This window comes from Macrosteles quadrilineatus, unplaced genomic scaffold, assembly GCF_028750875.1.
Source record: "Macrosteles quadrilineatus isolate MER2022 unplaced genomic scaffold, UCM_ALF_1.0 Scaffold_4__1_contigs__length_99947679, whole genome shotgun sequence".
Classification (NCBI taxonomy): domain Eukaryota; kingdom Metazoa; phylum Arthropoda; class Insecta; order Hemiptera; family Cicadellidae; genus Macrosteles; species Macrosteles quadrilineatus.
In genome coordinates, this window is record NW_026542597.1 from 33,893,731 (window position 1) to 33,903,781 (window position 10,051).

General features: G+C 35.3%; 1 protein-coding gene across 1 annotated transcript; it reads right to left on the reverse strand.

Annotated features, from left to right (window-relative positions):
- Positions 1-2,087: 2,087 nt before the first annotated feature.
- Positions 2,088-8,637, reverse strand: LOC128991759 (trafficking protein particle complex subunit 5). The gene is made up of 4 exons (XM_054414932.1): positions 8,325-8,637; positions 4,795-4,921; positions 3,415-3,597; positions 2,088-2,279 (listed from the first exon to the last, which is right to left on the reverse strand). The coding sequence occupies exons 1-4, from the start codon at positions 8,498-8,500 to the stop codon at positions 2,181-2,183; spliced, it is 585 nt and encodes a 194-aa protein (XP_054270907.1). The 5' UTR covers positions 8,501-8,637; the 3' UTR covers positions 2,088-2,180.
- Positions 8,638-10,051: the final 1,414 nt, after the last annotated feature.

A 10,051-nucleotide genomic window follows, 5' to 3' on the forward strand; every position in this document is an offset into this window, starting at 1 on the left:
AATAGTTTGTTTATTTGCTTGTCATCTGGTTTGATATATTGTTTCATGTTTACTTTAAGTTTTGGTTTTTGTTATTAAATACAATGAAAGAAGTGGCTCTAACAAAATGGGTTTTAATTTAATATATTTAAGGGCACAACACATATAACATTTGTGTATACGGAGCAACAACTCACAAAAACTTAAAAAAGATATTGAAACTCAAAAAGAAATGTATAAGAATCATGCTAGGTTTGAAGTACAAGGCTCATGTAAAGGATAGGTTTAGGGAACTGGGAATTTTGTCGGTGTTTGATTTATATATATTATATGAATGTGTTATGTATGTGAAGCAAAACATGACTAATACTAGTTTTCTTCGCCATAATCATACTTTACTAGACACAAAAATGATTTGAAATTAGAAACACAAAGATTAGAATAAAAAAAAAGACCATATATAAGGGTGCCAAATTCTTTAAAACCCTTAGAGTGCCAGGCGAGAAATAAAAGTAACGCTCAAAAAATGCCGATGATTTTTCCCGAAGGTCGCGCTAAAAATGCCGAGCGCGATCTGGCGATTTTTAGGTTAAAATTTCGTAAAAATCGAATTTTCGATATTTCGACCAACGAAAATCGATGTATCGCATCTAGTAACTTTCGACTCAATGTTAATATATGGGTTAAAAGAATCCAAGTATCCATTCGGTTGTTATGACAACTGTTCGATCATTACGAAACGTCCGGTCAGCCGGACGTTGGCACTTTTGGCTCGTTCTAAAAACGTCCGGTCGGCCGGACGTCGGCACTTTTGGCTCGTTTAAAAAACGTCCGGTTCCCCGGACGTTGGCACTCAAAGGGTTAAAAGATTGCCCGAAAGTTTGAAAAGAGTGACTAAAATTAAGAAATTCAATAAAAATTTAAAGGCATTCATGATTGAGAACACTTGTTATTCAATTAATGAGTTTTTAAATAAAATAAGTTAAATGGCGTTGTTGGTAAAATTTGTTGGTAAAAAGAGGTGTTCTGTATTATACTTGTAAATAGATTAATTTTAATGTACTTATTTTTATTTCTTAGAAATAAGATCTGACACCATTCATTGTACATAAATTGTACATATTATGAATAAAGACATATTTTATTTGATTTGATTTGAAGAGTTGCCCACCAGCTTCTCAGAGCTTTTCTAGTATGAAAATGGAAGATTCAAACATAATAAAACAAATACGGAGTGATAATGACAATTCAGTACATTTAAATAGAAAAAGAGTACCAGTTTCAGAGGTTTTACCAGTATCTAATTGTTATACAGGGTTAGGCAAGCGTCTGGAACCCTCCAGTTAACTTTTTAATTGCGTTGCAGTAGGAAAACCAATTTGGCATATATTTACAACATAAAAAATTGCACTTTTTCATCAAAGTTACAACTTTGCCCCAGCCCCCAAAATGGGGTATTTTGGGGGCAGCCCCAAATTTTCAAATGTAAACACCTATCATGTAACCCCTCATTTTAAAGGGTTTATTAAGAGAAATTGAATGGCGCAAACCAGAGGTCAATATCGCTCTCCTAAACAAAATGGCAGCCATTATAATTATTTAAGATGTGCAAGCAAGATAAAGTCTGGACACCCCAAGTTAACTTTAAACATTTAATATTTTAATACTGACCAAAAGGTGAATTTTCTTTTTTTATAAAGGTATGCTGAGTTTAGTTTTCCTGATATAGCCTGTTAAAAAGTTAATAGGGGAAATTTCAAAATGACTGCCTTTTTGATTAGGGGTGTGATATTGACCTCTAGTTTGCGCCATTTTATTTGTCTTGAGAAACCCTTTAAAATGAGGGGTCACATGATAGGTGTTTACTTTTGAAAATTTGGGGCTGCCCGCAAAATACCCCATTTTGGGGGCTTGGACAAAGTTGTAACTTTGATGGAAAAGTGTAATTTCTTATGTTGTACCATTAGCTTATTGGATACAGGTTGTACATATGTGCTGAGTTTGGTTTTCCTACTGCAACGGGTTAAAAAGTTAACTGGGGGGGTTCCAGACTTTTGCCTAACCCTGTATAAATCACTGCATAATGTTGTATTCAAAAGTAATCAATATACGTGTAAATAGGCTTAATTTATTCAACAAAAAATATTACACTTAAAATATATTCAAATTGGATACAAAACTTAAAGAATACTTATATTTAACTACCGCTCCTCCATTTGCTTATCTCTTGCGATGACGGATTCATCAAACTGGACCATGTACGTTGTGCCTTTGTGCCAGTGAGCAGTAACCTTCGCAGTCTGAAAAATATGTTGATTTTAAAAACTAATTAATCTCATCATCGTTCATCTATTCTTCACAAAATTTAAGTCTCATAAACATCAAACTTTCTTTAATAATTTTATGTACTTTGTGAGTAAAAACTCTTGCTCCACAAATTTGAACAATGACCAATCTTAATGTGGAAATCATAATGCTAGATTACTTGAGTTATTGTATTAATGAGCTTTAAACAATGTTAAATAGTGAACAATTATTTAATTTCGACCCAATGATCCACAGTTTTCATTAATTCAACCATAGACAAAAAGAATTAAATACTGACTGTAGCCCTGCTGCGGTTACCATAGGTTCTGGCGCACACCGCTGGGAGCGCCTAGCTACAAAGCGTGTACGTCGTAACTAGATGGCGCTCCCAGCAGTGTGCGCCAGAACCTATGGTAACCGCAGCACGGCTGACGTTCTATATTTAATTCTTTTTGTCTATGAGCACATATATACCGGTATGTATATTTATATTAAATATTATTTTGAAGCAAGTGTTTGATAGTCAGATACAATTAATTAGAAAAGGCTAGAGAGGCAACATCTAAGACTGTTGGGCCATCATCAGACCTAATGTATTCCGTACTAACAATGCTGGTAAATTAACACCATAGCGTAATAGTTCAAAGGCTGTCTTTTAGGTAGCAGCACATGTAAGTGAAAAATACTATTTTAAGTCAAGTATTTAAAATAGTATTTTAATACTAAAAATAGTAAAATAGTATTAAAATAAAATAGTAAGTTAATTGTATAATTAACTTCTAAAGAATTAACAACTAAAATGACAAAGAATATGTCACATCTGGACCTAAACGCGAAAGAAGAATAGGGTGCTCAAACGAAACACACCTTTAAAGAAAGACCGCATGGCGTATGGGAGCCGGTGAGGTAGGACGACGACTGGAGGTACAGAGAGTGCCGGGTGATCGTGGTAGCAGTGGGAACAGAAGGTGGTGTGTTGGAACAACCAATGGGGTTTGTTTATTTGATCAGGCTATATGACGTCACATAATAACGGTACTGTACATAGCAGATTAAATACAAGTAACCAGGAGAAATACAAATCGAGAAATACACAATGAATTTGAGTTTACACTACAGAATACTTACAAATCCACTAGTATTGAGCACGGCTTCGATGATTCCTGCGATGAATATTGCACAGTTGAGACTGCCTTTGTCTTTGGGTACGGAAATAAACTTGTTGACCAGAGGTTCTTTTTCAATGATGTAGTAAATCCGTTCATCATCATTGGCGTGCTCTAGTTTGTCAGCTTCCCTTCCAAACAATCCCTAACATAGATTAAATAAGTTAGGTTACAGCTAAGATTCATAAGATATCATAAATTTAACCATTGGTTGGTAACCTGAGGTAGCTAGGTACCACAAACTGCAACAACTTGAATGAACTAGTGGGTAAAAGTTTCTGTAAGATTTATCCTTCTCTTTGAGGGGATGTAGATGATTGGAGTTTGGACAACTTCTATAGCTGTTTTGATACTTTGACTTAGATCCCATGATCTTCTTAGTTCTTTCGGGGGGAAAATATTGATTAGTTTCCATCAAAACAATAGGGAAACCTAATATTTTATTTGTTTACATTTTTTTACTGCTGCACGACTGACTGGAACAAATCAAATATGATAATTCCATTGATGGAAACTTAGTCTTCTATAGGCCTAATTTATTGTGATATTATCTGTTTTCTACAGTAGCTTTTTTAATATTGATAACATTGTCGTTCATTTTGGTGTTATTCACACAAATGGGTTTTTTTTTTGTAAGGGAATGGTCCAAAACCGCGGCCTTGTTACACTATCTAACTCAGACCTTTTGTTAGATAGCATCATTAATTGATAGTCCAATGAAAATGGCATCAACCATCAATGGAATCGAAACAGCGACCTTCAGATTTGAAGGCGAGCATTGTAACCACTCAGCTACCCAGACACTTATTCATTGTTGAGCACAGGTAAAACTTTCATGGACCAAAGAGTTGGGTCCGTATCGTATTCCTAAGCCGAGTATTGCTCATCTTCGGGTGGCGGCCGGTTCTATATAACTGAGTTCACACGAAAAGGGACTAGGAAGGCTAGCCCAATAAAAATGAGTTATTTTCCTTATTACAAAGACAACTAAAAAAATGTGACAACGAAATATTACATATGTGAATAAAGTGACCACACCAGTAAACAATACCTAGCATAGGTCACGGACCCAACCCTTTGGTTCACAACTATAATAGTAGGATAAATAGCTTAAAGGTAAACAAAACTTTCTACAGCAAAAAAATAGTTATGGTAGGTTAAGGTTTAACTTAAAGTGAAACCTTTGTGAAACTGAAATAACACAAGTTCTTTTGACATTTAATATGAATCAATATACTCAATAGAAAAGGCTAAAATTTGCACCGAATCTAGTTATCAACATTTTACTAAAATAGTTTATGATAAACATTTTTTTATGATAAATGTTTTTAAAGCAACTCACTTTCCACAAGGTAGTTTTGATGAATAGTAACATGTTCAATAATTTGGTTTCCCTTTTGCAATTTCTTTCCCTAACAAAGTAGAGGTCGATCAGTTTTACTCCAACATCTTGTCCCATTTTTGCCAACCTGAAAAAAGTGCACTGGTAAGTGTGATAGGCCTAATTATACCTAAGTATTTCAGTTCTGAGTTTGAGTATTCAGTTATCATTGCTAGGGGCCATATGCGGGTAATAATAATCTATACTTATTTAATACGCAAGTAATGTATAATATATAACAATAATAATAAACAAATTATGTGGGTACAGTTCCACAAAGAACCTACGATAGACGGTAACTTATTATCTGATGAAATATTAGTTCAATATGTCACATCAAGATATAATATCGATTGTAATATGTGACTATGTATTGAATATGAACAATTTGAAGTCAAAGAGTCTTTTCAAAGACTTTCACACTGCCCTGCAACGGTTGTTTAGTTGAGATTGGCTTAGTTTCATTTTAACCCAACCCAAACGTTGCAGCATACTATAAAAGAGTGGCGGGCAACCTTCTTCTAAAAAAAGAAAAGACCCCTAACAGAAAATCAATGGGCCTAAATTTACTTAAATCTTAAGTTAGTAAGATTCAATATTTTTCCAATCAAATGAAATATTTTAATCGATTTAGGCCTGAATAAAATAAAAATATTCATCTGATAATAGGCCTGAGACATTGTCGGTTCTCTTTATAACTGCACACTTTTTTAAACCAATCATATTGTTGTAACTTAATGGGTTGTGAGTTCACTCCTTTTTTTACCTTTTTACCTCTTCTTTCTTTGCCACAATCCTCAGATTTATTATTTAATTACTTTGTATTGTATTGTATTGACTTAGCCTATTGCTTTGCTTAATGGCCGAATAAATCATTGAATCATTGAATCATTGAATCAGATCGGGGAGTCGTAAAAATTTCTCCTTTTTCATCCTCTTGGCAGCCTTTCAGCTAGCCCAATGTAAATGTATATGTATGTATTTATATATATATATATATATATATATATATATATACTAGCTGTACCCGCGGGCTTTGCCCCGCTTAACTTCATATCGCATGGCTCAATCACGTCCTGGTTGAAGTTCGTTCGCTACGCTCACTCACCTTCAGGTTGGAAATCGTTCGCTGCGCTCACTTGTTTTCAGGTTAGCTCGTTCGCTACGCTTACTCGCCTCCAGGTTGATGTTCGTTCGCTACGCTCACTCACCATTTGGTTGCAAATTAACTGTAGTCATAAATTTAAAAAGTAATCTCTTTTATTGTTCATAATACTTTGATAAAGATTTTTATAATAGTGCTGCACCCTGTTGGTAATCCTTGTAACTTTAATGCTATTTAATTGAAACAGCTGTTAAGATTCATTAATTCCATTTCTCATAAGGTTAACATGGGAAACTCCAGAGCCACTGGGGCGGAGCCCTTTTAAGAATTTCGAAACGGGAAATAGTTTACTTCCTATTCGCATACCTACAGAATTTACACACCAAATTTCATAACGATCGGTGAAGTCGTTCCGGAGGAGTTTGCAGACAAACACTGTGACACGAGAATTTTATATATTAGATTAGTGTGTTCTTGTATGTATTCCTTTTTTTAGTAGTATGTTTTGTTTGTAATGTAATTTTTTAGTGTTTTTACAAATGTTGTAATATTTGAAATATTTTTAATTTTGTCTAGTAGGAGATTTATGTAGGTATTTAGAACCTGCGTATGTTGGGGTGTTGCTGAACTTGTTTAGACTGTATTGTGGCAGGTTTATATTGTTTTTGGGTCTGGTGTTGTGATTATGATATTGTGACCAGAGTGTTGGATTGGATTGTTTAGCTAGGATAATGGTTTCTAGGATATATTGTGAGAAACAGTGGGGATTTTGAGCTGGATGAATAGGGGTTTACAATGTTCTAGGTAGTGTGCCCTGCATATTGTTCCTAGCACTTTCTTTTGAAGGATAGGTAGTTTGTCCATATTATTTGCAGATGATGATCCCCATGTTGCAATTTCGTAACTCAGATGAGAAGCAAAGAGTGAGTAGTAGGCTATTCTGGAGGTTTCTTCATCGATTATGGTGCGAATACGTTTGATGCCATAGTGGGCAGAGGCAAGGCCACACTAAATAAACAGGCCGTAATGCTCCTCAGGCATGACGTCATCATAGGCGACGGCAATGACGTGATGTTATTTTTTTTAGATATATTTTCCAAGAAAAGAATAAAACAAGCAGCTGATCACAAACAGCAAAAATTACGTCATTGCTGTCGCCTATGATGACGTCATGCCAGAGGAGCATTACGGCCTGTTTATTTAGTGTGGCCTTGGAAGAGGCCAGTTTTTTAGACAGGTGTTCAATGTATTGCTGCCAGGACAAATTTTTGTCAACGTAGACGTACTAAATTGTATTGTCATTTGCTGATCAGTTTCAACATATTGGTAGGTACCTATGGTCAAGATAGTTTTATATTATAGTGCCAGTAATTCTCCTTCAATAGCCTATGTACTTTTTTGAGTTTTTGTAGAATTATATCCCAGTCCAATGAGTTGAACGCCTTTTGAAGGTCTAAGAAAGGTCCCGATGCAATTTCCCTGTCTTCCCAGGTAGTTGCTATGTCTTCGCAGAGTTGTGCAAAATTGCAGTGTTCATTGCTCGTTTCCTCCGGAAGCCATGTTGGCAGTTTATAAGTACCTACCTAGGTTGTTTGTTTCTAAGTGATTAATAATTTGGTCGTGGATTTCTCTTTTTAATAGTTTTGATACTGTTGGTTAGTTAGATATTTGCTTAGTTCTTTCCATTTGGTGTCTTAGGCCTATATGGTTATGATATGTCCAAGTTCCTCAATACCTCCAGTTTAAATGGACGGCTGGTAGAACAGATTTTGAAAAAAAGGCCAGACCGTCATATGAGGAATATTTAAGTTTAGGTCTAAATTATAGTGCCTATGCCTAAGTAAAGTTTCTGCAAAAAGGGCTGCACTTTACTTTAGGTCCTACACTCATTCGAATGAAATAACGATCGATTAATCGATTGTTTCATTCGAATGAATGTAGGACCTAAAGTAAAGTGCAGCCGCAAAAAGTTCCCTAATTCATCATCACTAGTAGGCTACCTACCTACCGTCAGTGCCTAGATGATTATATGTAGGGTGGTCATAAATTGATACAATTGAGGGTACAGATAGTTTTTGGTTCGATATTTTTATGTAATTATTGTAGGAGTCGGATGTCAAAGTAGCCAAACAAAGTAGCAATGGCAATTAATGATTCATGGCCTAGCAATACAGCATCGACGTGAAACTGGCAGCTAAGTCTCTAGTTATGTTAGCATTTAGCAAGAAATGTATAACACTTAACTCAGCCCATGGTTTTTAAGTGTCCATAACCATGCATGTTAACCTAATTTAAGAACTGATAAGTTAACAAATTACGTCGCAAAATTATAAGTATCTTATTTAATTTGCAAACTTATTTATTTAAATCCTAATGCCTAACTTACTTGTTTTGAAGTTCTGGAACTGTATATACTCTGTTTTGGCAGTACTGGACGACTTCTGAGAATAATAGGGCGAAACAACTCAAGTTAACCTCTCCTCTACCTTTACTGAGCGATCTGTCTAAAACACTTGTTTTCGGTCGGACGAGTGATATACTGATGACATTGTTAGAACTCATTTTAAATCCTCCTAACAAAATGCTTGGTCAGAAATATTTTATAATAACAGTATATGACGAGAGGTATAAAGTTTACATTAACTGTATAATAGACCAAATTCTTCTGTACACAAAGCAGAAAGATCAGAAACAGTCAAATCGACAATTTGACAATTCCAATTCCATGGTTTTATTTTCATTTCCAAACAATTCTGTTGACAGTTTTCAAGCTTTCTTTTCCGTGATTCCCGTGTCATTTGCCAGCTGTTCCACGGCCGCCTGTAACCACGGCCACCTTTACGGCCTGGTAGAATTGGTAACGTCGCAAGTGGTGTTGTTTAGTTTACAGGATGTTTTTTTTTTTTTTTCAATTCTGTATGTTTTATTTTCAATATTTTGATAAATTTATGTTCATAAATTTAAATTTAAATCAATAAAGTGCGAATTAATGAGCTGATGTCACCTGTCCACCATGTTATCTTATGGGACGTCTGTCACTAAACAACACCACTTGCGGCTTGCGGCGTTGCCAATTCTACCAGGCCGCGGCCTGTTGTTAAAGGTGGCCGTGGCTGTTCCCATCCCATTTTGACATTCCATAGAGTTATTTGTGTTAATTTTACAAGGGTAAACTTACTCTATGCACAGAAAAACACTAGGGGTCTGACTTAGGGGAGGTACGAATGAGGCATTTAGTTCAAAATTCGCTGTAGTAGAGAGCACTTTGTCAATGAAGGTTTACTATTCGCAAAAATAGTTCTGTTCATAAAATAAAATTATAAATGCCTCAAATTCAATTTTATAATTTTTCAATTATAAAATTAAACTATCATAAACTAACCAAACTTGCTGATAATTAAATACTAATATAAAAAAGATTAGTAATAGAAAAAATAATTATGTTTATTAAATAAAACTAGAAATTGCTCAATTAAAATTTTATAATGACTTAATAATAAAATTAAACTGTCATAACCGAACCAAACCAACCAAACTTGCTGATAATGAAAAAATCTGAGACAAAAAGTTAATGCATCCAGCGAGATTCGAACCCAGGACCTTTTGAACGCCAGCTCGGCACGCTAACCACTAGACCACCGAAGCCGTTGTCCACAATCCGTATTGTTACGGTAATAGCGTTCCCTCAGCTAATAAGAATCCCACAGCTGTCATCGTAGCCTCTTCCGTACCTCCCCTGAGTAAATACCAAACACTAGACCGGGCTCCGGAATGGGCACACGGAAGGGACTAAGGCTAAAGGTGTAGTGACGTCATATCTTTAGTGGCTAATGTCTTCTCTTGAGGCAACACGATTACCGTAACGAAACGTTATGATTTCAGCGGCGTTCGTGGCATAGTTGGTAGCGTATCGGATTGATGTTAAGGAGGTCACGGGTTCGAATCCCGCTGGCAGCACTAACTTTTTGTCAACAAATTTTTCATATCAGCAAGTTTGGTTGGTTAGGTTAGGTCATGACAGTTTAATTTTATAATAAATTACAAATTATAAGTAATTATTAATTATGATTTTTATCTTATATAGTTTTTATATTATCAGCAAGTCTGGTTGGT

Bases quoted from the DNA above. Each gene is read 5' to 3' on its own strand.
- LOC128991759 (XM_054414932.1), bottom strand. From the start codon at position 8,500: ATGAGTTCTAACAATGTCATCAGTATATCACTCGTCCGACCGAAAACA. The intron at 3,598-4,794 runs GTGAGTTGCTTT...AATCTATGTTAG, and splicing joins TCAAAACTACCTTGTGGAAA to GGATTGTTTGGAAGGGAAGC. The intron at 2,280-3,414 runs GTAAGTATTCTG...CATATTTTTCAG, and splicing joins TGCTCAATACTAGTGGATTT to ACTGCGAAGGTTACTGCTCA.